This window comes from Trachemys scripta, chromosome 10 (genome assembly GCF_013100865.1).
Source record: "Trachemys scripta elegans isolate TJP31775 chromosome 10, CAS_Tse_1.0, whole genome shotgun sequence".
Classification (NCBI taxonomy): Eukaryota; Metazoa; Chordata; order Testudines; family Emydidae; genus Trachemys; species Trachemys scripta.
This window is the reverse complement of record NC_048307.1, coordinates 79,800,798-79,823,210: the sequence shown is the minus strand read 5'-3', so window position 1 is coordinate 79,823,210 and position 22,413 is coordinate 79,800,798. Positions and strand designations below refer to the sequence as shown.

General features: G+C 42.7%; 1 protein-coding gene across 1 annotated transcript in view; it reads left to right on the top strand.

The window, feature by feature from the left end:
* The window catches only part of MEGF11 (multiple EGF like domains 11), a 256,860-nt gene extending 234,897 nt beyond the window's left edge, over positions 1–21,963 (top strand). Inside the window, exons 22-26 of the mRNA XM_034784777.1 lie at positions 1,354–1,420; positions 8,951–9,007; positions 17,267–17,449; positions 18,421–18,627; positions 19,078–21,963. Of these exons, the coding sequence (XP_034640668.1) occupies positions 1,354–1,420; positions 8,951–9,007; positions 17,267–17,449; positions 18,421–18,627; positions 19,078–19,238 (675 nt within the window). The 3' untranslated portion in view covers positions 19,239–21,963. The remainder of the gene's footprint in view (positions 1–1,353; positions 1,421–8,950; positions 9,008–17,266; positions 17,450–18,420; positions 18,628–19,077) is intronic.
* The last annotated feature ends 450 nt before the right edge of the window (positions 21,964–22,413 follow it).

Here is a 22,413-nt window from a genome sequence, read left to right as displayed (position 1 = left end):
TTTTTTGTATAAATTAATTGAAAATTTGAAACACCCCAAAATTTTCATTTAAAAAGGTTGAAATGGAATGGCTGACAGATTTCAAAACTTTTTTTTTTCTTTCCAGAAATGTTTTGAATCAGGAGAGATGTCCAAATGGCCCTTTTCCTGCAAACAGTTTTGTTTTCAATGTATCGTCATTTTCTGACAAAACATTTCATTGGAAAATTCCCAACCAGCTACAGCAAATCACAGGCCCTTCCTGTTTATCCATAGGCACCTTGGCTCTGAATGTAAGGTCCATAAATTCAATAGTGCTAACGTCTCTGCATACAGAGACCCAGAACCTGAGTGAGCCCTGCACAACCACCAGAGTGCATAAGGACTCTTCCCTTCTGCTCCTTCCAGTGTGGGGATGGAGTCCTAATCCTTCTGCATAGGTCAACAGACAAGGGGAGCATTGTGCATCAACTCAATGGTTGCTGCAAAGTGCCCACCCTAGAACAGTACTAGGGAGATCATGCCTCAGATAGATGCCGATTTCTCCAGTGCTGCTTCTGGGCCATGATGTCTCTGCAGTGCCCCCTAGACCAGGCTTGTGGCTAAATGCTAGTCTGGCTCAGTTTAAGCTTCTCTTGACATACATTCTAGAAATGGCAGCAAACTCAAGAGCATATGGTAACGTGCCTTCACCGGCCGCTGCTGTTTTCTGTTGCTGGCAACCTGGGCTGTTTTCCTTTTCGACTTTCTCTATCTGCTCTAGCCCAGAAGCCAGCTGCTAGTGCAGCCTTGGCACATGGCATGACCCAGATGCCAGTCTCTAAGATAAAACTTTCCAGCAGTGGTGTATGGATGGAAGCCCTGGACTCTCTTCTGATGGTGTTGGCAGATCTGCCTGTGGCTTCATGCCTTGTTCTTCTTGATGTTATTTTCCTTGAATTGTGAGAAATCTTGTATCTTTTATATCTGTTCACTAAATATATCGATGCATAATTAAATTCCCCTTATTCCAAACAGCTCATGCCTGCATGCTTATGTAGGTTTTTTTGCTATATTCATCGTCATCATTTGCTTTGAAGCTGCCAGTATGTCTCTCCATTTGCACAAACATTTGATTTATAATTAATGGTTGCCCTAGGAAGTCATGCATTTTTCCAGCATGCTTGTGTACATTGCTTAGTGAAGTGTCCTTCCTTTGTGATTTTTCCCGTATGGTAGCTAAAAACTTTCAAATTATATATATATGAAGAACTGAGTTGGTGAGGCAGAAGTAATATTCACCTACCATTTTGGTTTATGGTATAGTAGGGTCAAGGTCTTGAGTGGTGGGGTTGTTTGTTTCAGTGTTAACTCATTGTCATGCTTTTTGAACAGCTCAGTAACAAAGTCCTTGACAGAGAAACTGCAGACCGGAGACCGTACAGCTATCTGAATGAACTAGGTCAGTAATTTTAAACAATTTAATTGTTTAAGTAGAATTTAGAGCAATTCCAAGGCCAGTTCAGTCATCCATAAAGGCACTAACAATAAAATAATATTGGCATTGTCTTTATTTCACTAAAAGAATTACTAGCGATGAAAGATCTAGACTTGACAGTAGTTTTCTTTACCACAAACCACACCTTGTGGAAATTGAGCGGACGGTCTGGCTTTCTGGTTTGGTCTGTTGAACCACATTGATCTATTCCAGGGGTAGGCAACCTATGGCATGCGTGCCGAAGGCGGCGCGCGAGCTGATTTTCAGTGGCACTCCCACTGCCCGGGTCCTGGCCACCGGTCCAGGGGGCTCTGCATTTTAATTTAATTTTAAATGAAGCTTCTTAAACATTTTTAAAACCTTATTTACTTTACATACAACAACAGTTTAGTTATATATTATAGACTTATAGAAAGAGACCTTCTAAAAACGTTAAAATTACTGGCATGCGAAACCTTAAATTAGAGTAAATAAATGAAGACGCGGCACGTCACTTCTGAAAGGTTGCTGACCCCTGATCTATTCCATGCATGGGATGTCTTTTCGGAACTCACTTAGAACAGTGAAACATATTCAAGTTAAGATTTCTGTCCCTCTTTCCTGCTTAAGTGATATAAATTATTAAATAAGTTGGGAACCCTACAAGCCTTACTCAGTAAAATTCCCTTTGAAGCCTGTAGCTAGAAAGGAGGGGTGAGGTAGGCGCTACTACATCCCAGTTAATCCTCCAGTGGCCAGCTTTAGATCTGCTTGGCACCACCAGTGTGGTAGAAAGCAACCCAACTATAACAGTGTGTCAGGCCCAATGTTCCTTTCCATTCCCCAGCATGAGTTCTGACATGGTTTGAGCAGCTGGCATCTCCAAGTAGGTAAAATGCCATATTTTATATGCTGCTGAAAAACTATCCTGTCTGAACACCTGAAATGTAGCTCGTCAATGGCAGAAAGCATTTGTCTCTTACTTCTGGTATTGGCTGCTGAAATCTTGCTGGAAATAAAGTGTGCAGAAAGGCTAGTGGTAAGCAGAATTATGTGAGATCTCAGAACACTCTAGGCAGAGGAATGAATGTGAAATACCATTGGGCTTTACATCTGTCACTATTCCCTTGGTTAAACAGTGCTTTATTGGCACTGAGGATAGCAATGCCTACACCCATAGACCAAGTGTCATTTTCAATTCCTGCTTCAGGAAAATCACAAACCTGTAGGATTTCAATGCAAAGCTTTCTGTCTCACCAGCCATTGATGTGCTCATCTGCATGGTAATTCATAGAGCTGCTGGCTATCCTGATGTGTGTTTGCCTATCGTATATAGAGATTGAGGGGAAGGCATATGAATTCTGCACAAATGAAGTTTATCTTCATCTTAGTTTTTCCTCTACCACTTTATCACTCCTTTACTTGCAAACACTGTTTTCATTTGGTTGTGGCCTCTTGCACCTCCTGTGTACCAGACTTGGTTTGCACACCTGCGTGTTTTTTTTTTTTACTAGCAAAAGCATTTCTAGGTGCCTTTGGATATGAAAAGAGTGACATTCAATAATGATGAGCAGATTAGTAAGAGATCTCATTGCATTTTGTTGCCCAGATGTCTTGTTTTAGACCAAATTTTCCAGAAAACGCTCAGTTTCACATGGAAGCATAAAAAAATGTGCATTTTCTCTGAGTTTTAGCATGGAAATTGATGATCACCCAGCCTCACTTTCAAAATGTTGAGGTTTTTGCTCCAAAACAAGGCCATTTTTGCATGAAAAATTAGCAGATTCTCATTTGAAAATGCTGCTGCTTTTGAGCAATAAAAGGCTCAGAATCACAAGCAGCGGCCCCAGTTTGAGAACCACTGCCCTAAAATAACAAGCTAGTACGTGTGTGCATGGAGAAAAAAATACCAGTAAGTGTACAGATTTTAGCCTCCGGAGCCCATGCTAAATAGGTCCAAAGTCTCAAACCACTCAATAAGGTTACAAAAAAAACACATTATTTTGCTAATTAAATCAAGTCTTAGAAGCAACATGCTGTAAACAAGAATGGCTGATGCTGTCTGCCATGGGGCTTTTTATAAGACTGTCCCCAAATGCAGTGTCTGAGCACCTGGTTTGGGGTATGTTTGCAACAACTAAACAGCCATTACAAATGCAGATATGCTTCAGTTGTTTGAGATCCACAATGTTTGGATCCAAATTTGGTTCAAAATTGTTTCAAAGGTCAGGATGTATGGGAGAATGCTTCAATCCAGGATTTTGGTGTAGTCTGTAATAGAAGAGGCTAGTAGCATACCGGATTTAGACCCAGACCTAAAATTTCCCTAAATTCAGGATCTCCAGAACTGGAATATTTATGTATTTTCACATTCCAGTTAAAATATTAGAGCACACATCTCTCAGCAGCTCTGGGGGCCTGCAGGAGAATGTTGAGGAGTGTTGTAAACACCAGTATCAAAAGAGGGTTATGAAAGCATGATGTAGCAGAGACAAAGTGGGTGGGTGGGTGGGTGTGTTAACTTGCTTATACGGTTTTGGAAATTAGGTTGAATTGTATTGATGTTACTCCTGTTAATTTTCCGTTCATCTCTTTCAAATCTTGAGTCCAGATACCTACAACAAAAGAAACATTTATGAAATATACAATATGTATGGAACACATGGGGAATACATATACATGGGGATCAGTCAACCAGTGCTCTCTGGCTCAGTGGAAGGTGACTTGATCATTATTTTGGTCTGTCTGGTATCCTGTTCAACAATAAAACTAGCAATTCTATTGTCTTTGGCAGCTGCCTTACCACAGGGCACCTACCAGTATGTTTTTAAAACATTAGTCGTCCTAGTTTTCTGACACTTTTACGCAACATTTAGTGAACATATGATCTGTTCTGGGCTCCATGTCCTCTCTGTTCCACTTCTCCGGCCTGTTTTGGTTTTGTGTTTAGCTTATTAGGCAATAGAAAAGAGGGGAAAAGTCATGAAAATTACACTGTGGGGTTCTTTGAAAGATCACGTTTGATTCCACTGGGGGATAAGGAAATGATTGACATTGCAATAGGTAAAAGAGACCTAACTTAAACTTTTGCAGTCCTAGGGTTAGTGCTTCACTAGGCAGATAGCAGCTTTCCTCATGCCCATGCTGCATTCTTACCTTTAGCGCAGGTGCATTATGCTAACCCAGCCTGCTAAATCCTGGCCTTTCCATTTCAACTGCCCATTGCCTAACGGTACACAAATACACACTCACAGAAAACTCGGTAATCAAGGAGAATCTCCAGAGGTTCTTTCTGTTTACAAATTGGGCTTTACAGGCACAATTCTGCAAACCCTCATTCAAGCAAGTAGTCCTTACATGAGTAGCCCCATGGAGTTCAGTGGGACTTGCGCAGGTATGGTCCACTCATCTTGGTAAGGCCTATTTCCATGGGTAAGAGTTTGCAAGACTGAGTCCTGTGCATTCAGAAAAGCTTGGTCTAACAAATGGTTAAAACCAACAGGTGAGGCGACTGTTAGAGACGGGCCCAAGCTGGATTTGGATGGGAACATTTGGGATGATTGGGGCGTCTGGATCATGAGTTTTGATTCAGCCTCTTCTCTCCTTTTAATGAGAAATAGACAAATCTTAAATATAAAGGATATATTCAAGGTTATGCAGCAAAATATTGACCTGCCTGGAAAGTAATTGGAAAAGGCAGATCTCATTATTATTCCTGTACTACCATAAGCGTGCATGGTGGTTGACAGACAAATAAAAGCTGAGGTCCCTGCTCCAAGCAGTTCACACACTAAATTCCGCTCTCAGTTGGAGTGAATCAGGAGTACGTGTATTGCCAATGTCAATGGTACAAGCTCCACTGAAATTACACCAAGGGAATTGAGATCAAGAATCTGGCCCTCATGAAAAGTTACTGAGGGATTTCACAAAACTGGGTGACTGGACAAAAAAGTGGCAGATTAAATTCAGTGTTGATATATGCAAAGTAATGAACATTGGAAAACATAATCCCAGCTCTACATACAGAATGGTGGGGTCTAAATTAGCTGTTACCAGTCAAAAAAGATCTTGGAGTCATTGTGGAGAGTTCTCTGAAAACATCTGCTCAGTGTGCAGCAGCAGTCAAAAAAGCAAACAGAATGTTGGGGACCATTAGGAAAGAGAGAGATAAGAAGACAGAAAATATCATAATGCCACTTTGTAAATCCATAGTATGCCCACACCTTGAATACTGTGTGCGGTTCTGGTCTCCCCATCTCAAAAAAAGGTATATGAGAATTGGAAAAGTACAGAGAAGGGCAACAAAAATTATTAGGTATATGGAATATCTTCCATACGAGGAGAGATTAAAAAGACTGGGACTGTTCAGCTTGGAAAAGAGGCGACTAAGGGGGGATATGATGGAGGTCTATTAAATCATGAATGATGTAGAGAAAGTAAATAAGGAAATGTTATTTACTCCTTCACATAACACAAGAACCAGGGGTCAGCTGATGAAATTAATAGGAGGCAGGATTAAAACAAACATAAGTAAGTACTTCACACAACGCACAGTCAGCCTGTGGAACTCATTGCCGGGGGATGTTGTGATTGGCCAAAAGTAAAGCAGGGTTAAAAAAAAATGAGATGTTCATGGAGAATAATTCCATCTATGGCTGTTAGCTAAAATGGTCAGGGATGCAACTTCATGCTCTGGATGTCCCTAAACCTCTAATTGCCAGAAGCAGCGAGTGGATGACAAGGGACGGATCACTCGATAAATTGCCCTGTTCAGTTCATTCCATCTGAAGCCTCTGGCACTGGCCACTGTTGGAAGACAGGATACTGGACTAGGTGGCCCATTGGTCTGACTCAGTATGGCCGATTTTATGTTTTTAGCTAATCATCAGTATGCTTAGTTTCTGAACTACCAAATTGCAGGAGCATGATAGTGGATCTAGACAACAGTCACCGATCATTTATTCAGAACTCTTCATCAGGATGTTGCTTTAGATCTTCATAGGTGTAATGGAGAGATTTCTGTATACATCTCACGAGGGCACCCAGCATAGATATAACAGTACCGTACATAGACTGACTTCATGTTTCAGTGAAGATGACTTCTTGTTTCTTGGGGTAAAACTTGACCTGATAAGTCACTAAATCATGCCGTTCCTCTCTACAGACATCTTTATCTGCTCATTAATCCCTAACATCTACTGGGATACCGCCCTGCAGCATCGCTCCAATTTTCTTCCATTCTTGTTTTGTCTCTAAATATGATGACGTTAGTCAATATTTTCAAGCCGTTTGCAGGGACTAGGTCATGTTCTGAGGATTTTGGGCCACCAAGCAAGGTGGTTCCTCTCTCTGCTCTGCTACTGCTTTTGTAGGTCAGGGACTCTTCACGGGATACTGTTGCATTACATAAGCCGTGTCCCTTCCTATGGTCCCCACCCATTGCTCATTGTAGACTGGGACTCCGCTTTGTCTCTGCTGCTGCTTCCTTTATACTGGGATAACCCACTCCACCTCACTAACCCTCAAGCGAGGTGTCTGCCGCTATCTCTATTCCATGCAGGCCGAACTGCTTAGCTCCATCCCAATTACTATTTGATTGTAATCGGGCTCCATCTCCTTGCCCAACCCTGAACAGTACCCTGCCCCCCCATTCATTCTCCATCCCCACTTCTGCAAGGACGCTGGCCAGGTAGCTCTGCTCCTTGTGCTGATGCTCTGAATGTTGACTCTTTCGACAGTTATTCTGGACACTGTTAAGGGCTCAATGTCCCCTTAAGGTAGTGCCCCACATTTGGGGATGCTGTGGAGCTGGTGCACACTCCACTTCAAAGGGGAAGCCTCCTGGAGCACCACCAACCCCAGGGGACATGTGCCCACTTATAGCTCCATGCATGTAAGCAGATAAGACTCTGATACACACCAGGAGACGCTGGACTGAGTGAGAAAGTGCCGTTTTTACAAGGTTACTTTCCACTTCAGCTGCACTGGAACCAGTTCTCCATTGCGCTTAGAGCCCCTTTCTGCAACTCTGGCGAAATAAAAGGGTCTTCAAGAGGGTAGAAATAACCCCCAGGGAATCCCCCTATGTAAGAGGGCTCCCCCACTGGCCTCGAACTGCCAGCGTAGCCCTTTCCCGCTGCTCCCAGCTCCTGGAGGATATGCTGGGAGAGGGCGGAGGGCAAGGAGGAGGCAGGCTGGGACAGGAAGGTGGTTCATAGAGGGCTATGGGAAGCAAAGTGCAAGTTTGCCTTACTGTTGCCAGGGGCTCGACCAGCCCCAGAATACAGGGAGCACGAAGGTGGTGCAGAGCCACCTCTGCCCTGCTCCTCCAGCCCCCTTTCCTGTGCTCTGCTCAGGGATGGAGCAGTTGTGAATCAGGGCCGATGGTTTGTAACTTTGGACTGTTGGTAGCCTGAGGGCAATGGTGACTTATTCAGTGAAAAACAAGGCTGCAGCCACAGCCTCTGGCATGAAGAAGGAGCCGTGTGGACACTGCAGGTTGCTGCTGTGGGGGGTGGGGTGAGAGATTATTCTTGTTCTCTGCAGAGACCAAGGAAGCTCTGTTATTCGAGACGCCCTGTGAATAAGATGTTCAAGGATTCTCCTAACCATGGAGAATCCTTGAACATCTTATTCACAGGGCGTCTCGAATAACAGAGCTTGTGAATGTTAGAAGTTATATGGGGCTATTTCTGTAACTGAGTTTGCATTGGCTCTGCTAGACTGTAAGAAATGCCAGACGATGGAGTTAAGAAGAATGTAGGAGCTACAGTTGGTGTTCTCTTAAACCTGGTTGTTACCTGGGGTGATTTTAAGCAACACCAGCTAGTAAACTCAAATAGGATCCCCTCCCCCGCAAGTAACTTGAGAGGCATGTTCCTATGGAATTTCATACGTCGATTTCTTTGAAATTGGCAGCCTGCTGTAAATTGCTACACTTTGAGCCACTGTGCAACCACTTCAGGATAATTGTCTTGTCTGTTTATTAAATCATGTGCAGATAAATGAAGTCAACGTCTCTGAACCAAAGCTAGTGAATAAATAACTTTCAAATCCACAGATGAAATAGCCCCTAAAATTAACTGTCTTGCAATATAACCTGGTCCATAATCTGAAACGTCTAGTGTTATATTGGTTTGTTCGGGTGGTTTTTTGTTTTGTTTTTTGCATACATCTCTAAACTAATTGCTTCAGGAGTGAACTTATCAGCAGATTTTTTTTTCTGTTCTCCAGAAGGGTAGTTTGTTCTTGGTGAGAAGTGGTGTCCTGATTCAGGAAAGCACTTCTATTCAGAGAAACTCTTAAGTAGGAACTTAACTTTAAGCATGTGCTTAAGTCCTGTTGAAGTCAAAATGGGGCTCAAGCACATGTTTAAAGCTAAGCCCATGCCTAAGCGTGTCCCCGAATAGGATCCTTAATGAACAGAGGGGAAAGAATATATGCTACGCATTAGTCAAAGCACTCCAATTTACATAAATATTCATTTGTTTTCCATTATATATCATTTTTATGCAGGTGCTTGTGGGATGGATAGACGTCAGAACACATACATAATGGAAAAAAACTTCAAAGGTATAGTATTGAATGCCTGCAGTAACCCTAGCAAGGAGGTTGACAGGAGGGGTGTGGTAGAAGAGGTGAGATAGGAATCCTGAACACCTGAAAAACGGTTGCCTATGAAAAGAAAGCAACAGAAGGATGAGGTACAAAATACGCCTGCATGGCTCAGCGGGTGGCCCTCCTGACTCTGAGCCAGAGGTGTATGACCCTTAAATGATGGATGCAAGTCTTCACGAGGTCATAGGCTTAATACCTAGTGCAATACTTGGAGGGGTGCTGCACTGCCATTGTCATTTGGATGAGTTGGTAGACCAAGATGTGTCTAGCTAGGTGGAAGTTAAAGGTCCCTAGCCCAGTTGAAGACCCTAAGCCTGCATTCCTACCAAGGCTTTGGGGACCAATGGCTGAATATGTAACGGCTGCTGTGTATGCCTGCTAAGTCACTAAACATATTGCATGGTAAAGCTCTTTAGGGGACCTTTCAGTGTGCACAACACTCTCATAAAAACAAATTGGCTTCTGTCTGTGCGCTACCCAAAGAGAATGTACACAACAGGCATTTTAATCAATCACTGCAGCATTAAATAATTGAACAAACACTGAGCTGAGTGCAGCTCGCACTGCACTGTGGAGCACACAGGACTTGCCTGAACACTGCTCAGACCCGAGCCCAGCTTTCTTTATATGTCAGAAACCCAGGGGCTGCTTTATTGCTAATTGACTTGGGTTATTCCGGTTTTGAAGGCGAGAACCACACACATAGTGAGCCCTAAGCCCACAAAACCCTTCCTCAGGCAAGACTCCCATTGACTTCCATGAACCTTTGGGCCAGTGAGGACTGCAGGGTTGGTCCAGAAGGTGAAACGAGGAGGACTCAGTATCCCTCTAGAATATGCAGGTTTATGAGGCCAAAATCTCAGCTGGTGTAGACTTCAATGGAGTCACCTCAGTTTGCACCATCTGAGAATTTGGCCCTGTGTATTGATTTGGGGAACTAAATATTTGACAGTCTCCTTCAATAAGATACTTTGCAACCTTACTTGTGCAAGCTGTCCTGACATGAAACCAAATGGGACTGCCTATGTGAGTAAGAGTTGCGGGATCTGGCCCTTTTTGATTAAATTGATGGAAGATGGCCCATGAGTCTGAAACATATATATGGCAATGACCAGCCCTGAGAGGTGTATTACTAGCCCTTAGCCAGGCCTAGAGAATGAAAATATTTTTTGTTCATAAAAATAACTAATATAATATGTAAGAAAAGATTGATTTATCCCATTGCCTTAAGTGAGAATAGTTAGTACAGCTTCAAGGAAACTCACTATACATGATCTGTCAAAATATTAAGAGAAAAAAATGTTAGTTTTCCATATGTTTTTCCTTATTCCATTGACTGGTATTGCTTCCAGTGACTTGACTGATATCCCTGTTCAGCAAAAGCCCTTTATCTTCCAATGAAAGAAAATCTACTGTACAATAAATTACTCACAGTATCGTCAAAGAAACTATCAGTACAAAAGTAGATTAAAATAAATCACCATTTATTTTTACAAAGTGAAAATAATGATATAAACACACAGTCTGAATTCACACCTGCACACCTCATAATTAAACTGAAGAAGAGTTGTGTGTAAGGTCAAAAGCTTGTCCCTTTCACCAACAGAAGTTGGTCCAATAAAAGTTATTACCTCACCCATCTTGTCTCAATAATTAGGCTTGGCAGAATTCAAATTTTATTGTTTTATAATTTCAACGGGATAATATTGATGTTTATTTTTAAGCTTTTTTCTGGTATTGATTTAATTTTTCACAATTATGGGGGATTAGGCAATACAGTGACAGTAGACACTGATATTCAAAAAGTTAAAGCTTTAGAACCCTTAAGGCACAAATTGTCCCTATCACAGGTCAGAATATACAAAGTAAATATCCTTCAATCAAACTCTAATAAATTCTCAAGCAGCATTCATCTTATTTGCCTAGCTTCCGATTTTCATGATCATTGATGAAAATATTTTTTCATCAGTTTGTGTGTGTGTATGGTGAAATCGACATTTATCGATTAAAAATCAAATCCTTCCAAGCCTAGCCAAAATATATATATAGAGAGAGACATATTTATGACTACATATGTGAAGATAAAGAAGCACAGTCCCAATGGTCTATGGAAGGTTTTCCCCACATATTTCATTACTTATTTAGGATTTTAGCCTTTTTCTTCACATGATCAGTTCACTTTGCTTGTTGCTGTTCAAAATTCACACCTGCAAGTGGTCCAGGCCACTGAGAATTCCGTTACTTCTCTTGGAAGTAAAGGTCTTCATTCGTTGTTCGAGCACTATAAACACACACAGCTGATCGTTAAAGGGGTGTGTCACTGACTGCAATAAGCAATGAGACAGGGCTGGATTTTCAAAGGAGTTTAGGTGCCTGCAGATGCAGAGAGGCACCTTGTGGGATTTTCAAAAGGGGCTGTGATGGAATTTCAAAAGAACTGCACTCAGTGGGCAGAGCTCAGTAGGTGTGAGCGGAATTCTGCCTGTTGACACCAGCAGGGCAGGTGGGGTTGCGTAAGCGTGTCCGGGTTTATTGTTTGTGTGCAGTCACTCTGTGTAGGTTAGCCTCCATGCCGTACAGCGCATAGGGAGCTGTGTCACAGACCTCTACCCGGTCATGAGGTTTTCCCCAGAACACTTTCAGTAATTTGTATACGGTTAATGTGATTCATGCATCAAGTATTCAGAGTAACTGGTTTTCTGCAGCGAACAGGCAGTTAAACGACAGAAATGTGTGCATCCTACTGAGACTGCGGTCTGGGGTGCTGGGCCCTTGGGAGTGCGGTGAGGGTGAAAAAAAGGGAGGGGAAGAGAGGAAGAACTCCTGGAGTGTAGGCAGTACACTGCTATTGCTCTTAATCCAGCAAGTATCTTGTTTTAATAGAAGGCAGTATATGAAACATCCGATGAGTTCAGTTCTGTGCGGGGGCATGTTCTACTCACAGCACCCAGGCTTCTGATCTGTACATAACTCTCCGAACCCATCTTCTGCCCCTGAGAGCAGCAGCATGTCTGCAGGCTGAGTCACTCAGAAAAGACAGTCCCAGGACAATTGGAGTGGCACAGAGAAAAGCTTTGGCATTTATCCCCCTAACCATGCATATAAGTCATGGTTGCTTAGGCGTGGGTTCACCTGAGCTCTGTTGGTGGTAGAAATCCAGATCACTCAATGGGGACAGATTGTGCCAGGCTCCCCTACTGCTGCACATACACAGAGAGGAAACGTAAAGAAACATTGATACAAAATGCTGACACCTGATCCTGCAGACCCTACTCACCCAAGTCTCCCAGCAATGGGATGACTAACCTGAGCAGGGCTTGGAGAATCAGGCCATTGACCCTTCTATTTCCCAATAAGGAATGTCGCATTCTTTTTGTTATTTGTGTGACAGCAGCCCCTAGAGGCCCCAGTCTCAGTCAGGGCCCCATGGTGCTGGCAGCAGTACAGACACACAGGAAGAGATCCCCCTTGCCCTGAAGAGCTTACTGTTTAAACAGAGGGGCAGAGAGAGGAAGTGGCTTACCCAAGGTCACACACAGCTCAGTGGTAGAGCTGGGAATAGAAGTGTCTGGACTCCCAATGCAGTCCCGCTCCACAAGACCATGCTTGTCTCCGAGCTTAGCTCTGCCTTTGCCCATGTCAATTGTTTCTGGAGAAAACCTGCTTTGCATTTTAAAATGACTTTTCATTCTCGGCAGATGAGTTCAGAGAGTTGCATACAGCTCAGCAGCAGAGAGCAGGTGACAGTAGCAACCATAAAAAGGAGGAAGCTAGCACGAGGTCTATGGTGAATACTGCTGCATTCCCCTTCTCCCATCTCATCCCTTTTCTTCTTGTTTTGCTCTGAGTCTGCTTTAAAACAGCTTCCAATGATACATAACTTAGTAAAGTCTGCAATCATCTCAAACTGTGTTTTGCATGGGTGTGTATTTTGGGTGTGGGTGGATGTAAATTGTCATGGCTTTTATAAATAATGTTTCTGATATTCATGATTATACATTTTAAGTCTTGTCATTATTATGCCCTAGGATACTCAGGAAGTGTGTAGCAAAAGGGCATGAAGGCTGATCTGTGGAAGGGAGTAGCGTATTCTGATGTTAGTAGAAAAAATGAAATCTCATTCTGTGGCATGGTCCTCACAGTGTCTGGGGAACTTGGGCTCAGGGGGTTAAACTATGAAGAGCAGACATTCCTTTGATTTCTATTTGTGTCCCATTTAATATATTTATTGAACATAAATGCAAAATATAGACGTGCTGGTTGTGATCCCGTAGTTAAGGTTGAGTTTTGCACTTAACTCAAGGATTCAGCCACTTTGTATAAAAAATACAGCATACCTAGGGTTGGTCAGAATTCTTTTGTCAAAACAGTTTTCCATTGGTTCAACAAAACTGAAATCTTTCATGCAGTCGTATCAATTTTGACAACATTTCATTTAGGAAAAAAAACTGAACATTTTTGGAATGAAAAGTTTTGATTTTTTTCATTTCTAAATTATTTTAGTTTTGACAGTTACTTTATTGTATAAAGATAAAAACTAAATAAAAGGGTTGAAACATTCCGATGTATCATGAAACATTAAACATTCCAAATGTATCAAAAAGAAACATTCGGATTAATTTGAAATGAACATTTTTTTTCAGAATTTCATTTCACAAAAAAAGTTGAAATTTTGGCATTTTGTTCGGAACTTGGGTAATTTTATTTTTTAAATCTTGATTTTTTGTGTGTGATAGGAAATTTATTTTTACCAGCTCTTAGCAACACCCTCTCCCAAAAAGCCCCCCATACTGATGCTTTGAGCACAGAACGAATTTTCTGCGAATTATAAGTAAATTGGTTTGAGTTAAACTTAATTTAAAAATGGGTCTTGTAACAAAATTTAGCACCTCGTGTTAGCCCTTTTTTTTCTCCCAAATCATCTTAATAACAAACTAACACGGACTCTTTCAGTCCTCTTAGAGTTTAAACTCACTGTGCTCTAGTGCATATTGTACCTAGCTGATAATGGCTCCCAAGTGCACCATGTTTCCAGGTACGTGCCGTGCTCTATAAATTACATCCTGTTCAGAGCGAGGGGTCGAGTCTCTTTGTTTAGGCACATAACTCCCATTAATGTCAGCAGGGATCTTCCCTTTGAGATACTGCTTCTCCATGCCCACTGCTAAAGGCATTTGGCCACAGAATGGTGCAAATGAATCTATGTGGTCAGTGTGACACTTCTCCGATACTTTATGGCATAAATCCATTGATTTCACTAGTTACTTCTGATTTACCCGGCTCTGAGGCCCTGCTTGCACTTTAGTTACGGTTCTCGCAGCAGTTCTTTGTAAACCCTCATTTGGGAGATACAAATATCTGAGCCGGATTGAATCACGTTCACTGTAGGGTGGGAATGGCCTGGGTCAGATCCGATGGGCACATTTTCAAGTAAGAAACAGCACAGATTAGTTCAGCTGTTTACTTGCTCCAGGCAGAACAGAAATAAATGTTTTTAAAAGTTGTAGATGAAATTGTTCTGCTGGAATCTACTTTTCAAGAGTTTAATCCCCAAACCTGTGCAGATCGGGTCTGTGCTGGGCCTTCGGGCGGCTCTAGCCGGTGGACTCTTGGGCAGTTTGAAATCTGCTGGTTATCTTTTCAGCTTGCTTTGACCTTTATGATGTTCTTGTTGGTCCTTAAGGCTACAGGGCGCCTATTGATTACTGCCTTTCGTCTCCTGGGTACACCCATTCATCACCATGAATGGGGCGAGGGAAGTAGGTTTGCTACTTTAATCACTTTACTTGATTAAACAGTTTCTGTTTCCATAGAATTTATAGCCCATTTTTATTAAGGTCTGTCCATCAGTTCCTCGTGAAGGGTAATTTGTCACATGAACAGTCTTTGCTATGAATATTTACTAGCCACTAGAGGATGTCTTTTGCTGATCGCTAGCTGGGGCTTCCTTTTGCTAGAATGGACTAAAAGCAATGTTCCTGATACTGCAGTCCTAGTCAGGGCCTGTCCCTCTAAAGTGCTGAGCGCTCCCTCACTGAGGTGAACCCAATGGGAGCCAGGAGCACTCAGCATCTTATAGGATCAGGCCCCTCAATCCTCACTCAGACAAAATTCCCACTGAAGTCAATGAGAGTTTTGCCCTGGTAAGGGCTGCAGAATTGGGCCCAATGCATACAGGTCCTTTCATTCTAGGGCTTTCCATTTCTTTGCACGATTCCTGTATTCTTTGTGTATATCGTCCCTCAGCTTGTTAAGCAGGAATGCACCACAGATCTTTATGAACTCAAATACAGTGTGAAAGGGACAAAACACAAAGTCGCTGGAGCGTGGGAGGCTTTGATCTTTTGGGGCCTGATCCATTGAAGGGAGTGGAAATCTCCTGATGGTTTCAATGGATGCTGAACCAGGCTCTTAAAGTCAGAGGGCCAAATTCTGTTCCCATTCACACCAGTGTAAATCTGGAGTAACTTTTGTAGTCAGTGGGGTAACACCACACTTACATTGATGTAACAGAGCAGAATTGATTTGTTTTATATCCTTCCAAACCTGTAGTTTTGTAACGGTAGGAGAGCCTTAATTTGATGGTTGTATGCACTGCATTGGTACCCTGGTTCCTGCAGTGCTCTCATCCGTTATGTACACGCCTTGTGGGTCTGGTCTGTGGAGCTCAGCTCTCCACGTCTCTCCTCGCTGATCTGCTAGCCTGCTCGTTCTCCCCAAACTCCCCCACTGGTCTCGCCCCACTTGACTTCTCACCAAAGGTTTAAGAGCCGAGTGTTACAATGAAGGTCCCTTGTTGCCAAGATTCCAGTGCTTATGCAAAATGCACTCTAGCAGGTTTACTTGGACATTGTGAAGGGTTGCAAATAACTGAAAAATCAGCTGCGGTTTTCAAAAGAAGTAATGTGTGTTTTGTGATGCAGGATTCTGGAATTGTTTTTGCCCTGCTGTTAGCTTTCTTGCTACACAGATCGATGCTGTAAATCCTTACTCACACGAGTAATTAATAACCGCCAGTGGGATGGTTGTAAGAGCAAGGGTTTGCAGGATCAAAGTTTAGAAATGCACTGTGGGTCTCCTGGTCATTAGCATGAGTTAACTGGCTTCTGCTCAACTCCTCCTGTGAGATTCACAGTGTAGCTAGTATAGGGATGCCATTAATTTTTGATGGGTGGTTTTTGCTCAGTCACAGACCTTCATTGAAATGGGGAGGACAAAATATTTCCCAAGCAGATGCTGCTTAGAGAGGGTTCCAGGATTTTGTTGTCAATCTGAGATCTCCTTCTGGAGTTGAAGCCAAGCATCAGAATAGAAATGGGAAAGTACAGACAGCCTGAATGCCCCGCCCTTCCCCCAAACCCCTCTACGTGGAGTTGCCTTTTCCAAAGGGAGGGCACACCTCTGGTCCAAAGAGCTGTGTGGGAGGAGCAGGGAGGCAGGGTGGAGGGGAAGGCACATTGGCTCAGGTGCTCAAAGGTATTTAGGAACTGAACTCGCACTGATTTCAGTGGAAGTTAGGTGCCTAAATACCTTTGAGGATCTGGGCCCCTGTCCTAATGGAATCATGCTGTCAGGAAGGGGTGGGGAGGTGTAGCAGGGCCCTGGGACATCACACACACGCACACACACACACACACACACACACACACACACACACACCGCTGAATCAGCGAGCAAACTTTCCCACAAGGATTGGTACCCAGACTGTGTCTGTGAAGAGAGGAGATTGAGTTTGCTCCTTGCTGACCTCAGCTGAGGGGCTGATCCTGCAAGATACCGGGTGCCCTCATCCCCTTTGGTGGGAGTCACAAGCTTTCAGCACCTCACAGGATCAGACAACGCTTTTTGGTTCATGTATTATCCCAAACATCGTTATCCCACAGGCGGGGGCTGTACTAGACTCTACATACACACGAACTCCTGGTACAGCATCCCCAAAGCTTATATGGAGATGATTACACAGCAGATTAAAGGGAACATACGATACTGGGTCAGACCAAAGGTCCATCCAGCCCAGTATCCTGTCTTCTGACAGTGGCCAATGCCAGGTGCCCCAGAGAGAATGAACAAAACGGGTAATCATCAAGTGACAAAGTATCTCATAGTAGTGGAAACAAATAGCAGCAGAGAAATATTTGTAAAGGGGAAGAGATGTCTTTGTTGTCTGTTTATTTCTTAACCTGAATTTCTCTTTTTGTCTCCCATACTAGACAGCGGGGGCAACTGGGAATTCAGATATTTTGCAAGTCCCACCATTGCACCGGGCGTGTTTCATAGATACCAGGATCTGCCTTTGTACTGTAAACCAGCACAAGAAAATGCCTCATCTTTCATTGCATCGCTCTAGTTCTAAATTAATGGCAATGCACAGCAGCAGGACTGCACACGGCAGCAATGGCACGTTATTGAAAGTCAATGTTAAGACTTGTTTATTCTTTCTTCTTTTATTCTTTTTAAATAGCACGACTGGCACTACTGGTTGTAGAAGGCTGAAAGTCTCAGGCCAGTTTCAGGACTGGGTAGTTCTTGGCGGCTTCCTTGTCTCATGCCAACTTTTCTCTCCTCTTATAATTTTGCCTGTGTTACAGTCTGATGTCTTTATTTCGTATTGGGGGAAGGGAACGATCAGTGTTTACAGCATCAAAAAACCCCAAGAGACGTAAGATGGGCTTCATCCCCCTGGAGAGCCTGAAGAATTTCTCTGAGAACAGGGGTCTCCCTTACAGAATTTTTATCATCAGAAGAGAACATGAAGAAGAAATCTAATCCTTCCAGTGCTGGATAGCCCCTGAAATTACATCTCACAGAGACCCACTAACCACTTTGAGTGAAGCAGTTCTAGGGCTGCTGGAAAAATTAATTTTCAAACATACGGCATTTGCTATTGACTGCAGCTCGGGACGCTAACCCTGTAGCTTGTCTAGCATACCAAGTACCAACAGAAATGACTACTTTCAAAGCTGGCTCAGAGCAAACCTGTGCATGCTTCCCTGGGTCAGGGCATATAAAGAAGGGATGACATTAGCACGTAGGTCCTTGAGGGTTTTGGAGGGCTGGGGAAAGTTGCCATCTGAAATTAAATGATGTTGCCAAATAGTGTCATGAAGGGCAGTTAGACCCTTTTACAGGAATGGCCTTGGTACCAAGTGGGGTTTTCCTACTAAATGTTGAGATGGATTGTGGATGAGTTTGGATAAAGGGATGATTTCTAGATGTCATGCTCTGGATGTGCCCAAAGTGTAAGTGTTGGATTTTTGTACTAGATGCCTCAACGATTAAAGTTCTTCCCCCTCTCTGCAGAGGTTCAGTTGTCGCCGTTCACATCTATCTGGCCTTTCTAAGAAATCTACTCTGTTCTTGTTTTGCAGAGTATATGAAAGAATCTGTGTGTAGTTCAAGCACCTGCTCTCTGAACAGCAGCGAAAACCCATACGCCACCATTAAGGATCCACCCATCTTGACATGTAAACACTCGGAGAGCAGTTATGTGGAAATGAAATCACCCATTCACAGGGATTCGCCCTATTCAGAAATGCCAACCTCATCAACGACTAATAAAAATATATATGAAGTTGGTAAGTGTCCTAGATAACCAAGGAAGCTCAGTAGTTCAGCAGAAGCAAACATTAATTTTAGTAGTATTCTCTCTTGAGTTTTACATTAGGGGCAGTCGTCATTAGGACTTGGCAGAATCAAGAGACAACTGTGCTTTATGGGATAGGGACGATGTTGATTTTTCCTCTCTAGGGTCCCAAGTTTGGGATCAAAGAGGAACACAACCCTTCTGTGAGCTTGCTTGGTTTTAAACTGGTTTGAATTTCAAATCCCAATGGCAAGATGAAAAAAGAAATGGCAGATCGTTTGAAAGCGTTCTTTGCAGTGCCCTTGGAACTAAGTCTGGAGTAGCAGAAAGAGCTTGGAAAGGATTTGCCTTTATGCATGTGTTAACGTGAGCATGTAAAACTCGGACAATCAGAACTAGCAGCCTGCTAGTCATTGTAACCCATTTTTCATTGTATCTTCAGAGCCCACTGTCAGTGTGGTCCAAGAAGCCCGTGGTCGTAGTGCTAATTACAACCAGAATCCATATGACCTGCCGAGGAACAGCCACATTCCTAGTCATTATGACCTTCTCCCTGTAAGACACAGCCCTACCCATGGGGCATCTTGGGACAAGCAGTCTTAAAGGGATACGCTTCGCTGTCGCAATGTGCTGCGAACATTCTCTCTGACTAAATGAAAGAAACGAAGACAATCCTTTTTGGTTTTGCAATACACTGACGTGACTTGAAATAGTATTACACAAGGAACCTAACCTAACAGAACATTCGTTTGGGCCAACTTGCTGCTGCATGATATGGAAAAAGATGTTTTTATACAGATCACAGAAAAATAAAGAACCATCATCTCCATCTGACTGGAATAATTACTCAAGGAAGCAGTTTGCATAGTCCAGTCAAAGACTCTACAGACTGTGTTCTCTTAACTGTAAACTAAAAACAACCCACCCACCCCCAACTGTAAGTACTTACAGCTACAGATGTACATTTCTACCACCCACATAAAGAGACCTTTACTGTTAGAAACAAGATGTCTAAAAAGATGCTGGAATATATTTTACATACGCATCGTGGAAAAGGATACACTCAAAAAACCCAGGAAAGACTGCTGTTTAATTCAGCTGATATAATTTGTAAACCTTGGTTCATGCTGTCGTCATATCCATTCTATGTACATGTCGATTTTATTCTTGGTAAATTAGTTTTGTAATAAGTTCCTGTTTCTGCTGGCTGCCAAGATATTTTAGTAGAGGACTATTACATATACACCGTCTATGGTTATTCTCAATGCCTCCTGCTCACTTTAAGCGATGTAAATCTTCACAAGTCTCCAGTGATCTTTAACTATAGAGCTCATCTAAACCATAGAGCTCTCATGCGCAACATATATAACAATGGCCATACTGGGCCAGACCAATGGTCCATCTAGCCCCGTATCCTGCCAGAGGCAACAGACGGAATTAATAGAACAGGGTAATCATCGAGTGATCCATCCCCAGCATCTGGCGGTGAGATTCTTAGGAATACATTTTTAACAAACTATGGAAAGCCTTTGATTGTTGGTGGTGTTTTATTCGGCCTTATACAGCTGCTACTTTATTCGATACAGTGGCCCAGACTGTCGTCTGCTCTAAATTGGCATAGAGCTTCAGTGACTTCAATGGAGCTCTGCAGATTCACAGCGGCTGAGAAGCTGTTCCACTGTCAGTGTGTCAAAAATCTAACCCTGTTTCTGTTCTGCACCCAAACCAATGCTTTCTAAGCCATCATGGGCTTTCTAGACCATCTTTACAAGCCACTCCATCGTAGCTAAATTAATTGCATGCCATTTATAATAAACCCTTTAATTTCATCTGCATTACCATGTAGTGCAACTTTATCCACCGCTGAGTCTACCTGAAATGTCATTAAACTGAGCTGTGACCGGATTTCCTTTTTAAACAGCTGTTTGTGGAATAATTACCATGAGGTTTGCCTGTGGTATGGCTTTGGAATAAGCCTCCCAGATTATTTTTTGTAGTCCTTGACATAGAAAATAGAATACTTGCTATTAAGCAGTTTCTTGTAGATCTTGAGCATGAAGTAGTATTGATGCTAAGTATGTAATTTTATTAGGCAAATGTGGGAGTAGCAAATTGATTGCATCTTAAATATAAAAGTCTGTTGCGCTTTTGCTGTTCTGATGGAACTATAAGAGAAAGAAAAGCAACTGTGATCAGTTTGTTAACGCACGAATTGATTAGTTAAAAATAATAATGCAGGAAATAGTGGCCTAAGGGCCTGGTAGTAAGATTCAGAGCCTTTCACCTCTAGATCCCCGGTTTGAATCCAGCTCCAGCTGGGAGTCATGTTAGTGGATGATAGGCCTACAGGAAATGAACTGGTCCGGGGGCCAGTCTAGTTCCTAGCAGACAGGAGTTTAATGTCATATGGAGAAGCCCATCGCAGTTTGAACCCTTGATGGTACTCGCCCAGAGGCCAGGAGCCAAATGTGCTGTGGAGACTGAACTACCTGCTCAGTGCTGGGATCGAGGCCTAGCGCCAGGGCTGTGCAAAGAAGCTTGCATTAATGCTGACTGAGCCTGTACTCTACTTCTTTGTGCTTCACTGCTGTCAATCCGGTAACGTACTAAGTTCTCTTGGCAAGGGGTGGGGGGAAGCACTGGCACTACAGCGTTAAAAAAAAGCTGGAATCTTTCATAGGCAGAGGTGGGCACAAGTTCAGAAACCCTTTATGCAACTGGCAACTTCTGCAGTTCAGACAGAACTCCAGAGAGCTCTTTCCCCATAGGGTTCAAAAGAAGCTGATATTCACGTTGCAAGGAATACATAAATATTTACATGAATGCTGCATGTATGCATGGGGGCAAATGATTGATCAGCAATAGTAATTTTGCTTTCCAGAAAAGCCTTCTTCAAGATGTAACTAGACAATTCTTTTGTAGGGCCAGGTAGGAATATATTTTACTTAGCATATAGAAAGACTTACCTCAGAAATATCAATAAAAAGGCAGTTAATTACGTACGGCTATTGTTAGAGACTTACCATACGTCTAACACTAGCACACAGCAATGTAAGCTGCAAGCCTAAACAACGTGTATGTTGTGTTACTGTACAGTCTGAGATGGGACTTTGGAGAGCAGCGACACGCTTGACTTTTTCAAAGCTGGATTTCCAAACCAAATGAAATGATGTGCATAGAGGTTAACAGGAGGGGGGAAAAAATACATTCTTGTACATTAGCATTAGTTTAGAAATTAGACACTGAAATGGCAATACTTTTTTAAAGCAAGACAGATTTGTAATATATTTGTTCACTGTGCTAAGGTACTTCTACCTTGTACAAAATAAATGGCGTTTCTCTCAATGTGCACTTCTCAAACGTACTCATTTGCAGCCTAAACATGTTGGAGGCATGAACATGCTCCGTACCACAGGACTGGTTACCAAAGGGCTTACATTTGGCTACCCAAACAACTCTGAGAACATTCAAGCCAATATCAGGCAAGGAAAGTAGAAAAGTTAATTTCAACAGTTCTGAGAATGAGTGAATCTCAGCCCCAAAATGAAGTAAATCAGAGAATAATTCCTAAGCCAGGGGCTAGTCACATCCTAGCTTTAAAGCAAGCTGTAAGTACCAGGTAAGTACCTTTTCATCAGTTGCTCTGGCAACTTTTCCTTGCCCATAAGTTAAACATGCATAAGCAGAATGGAGCATCATAATGGTGCTGTCAAAGACTGACCCAGCTCACATACAGCTGTAAGAGCTATTTCAAACAAGGTGCAACGGTGAGGTCCCT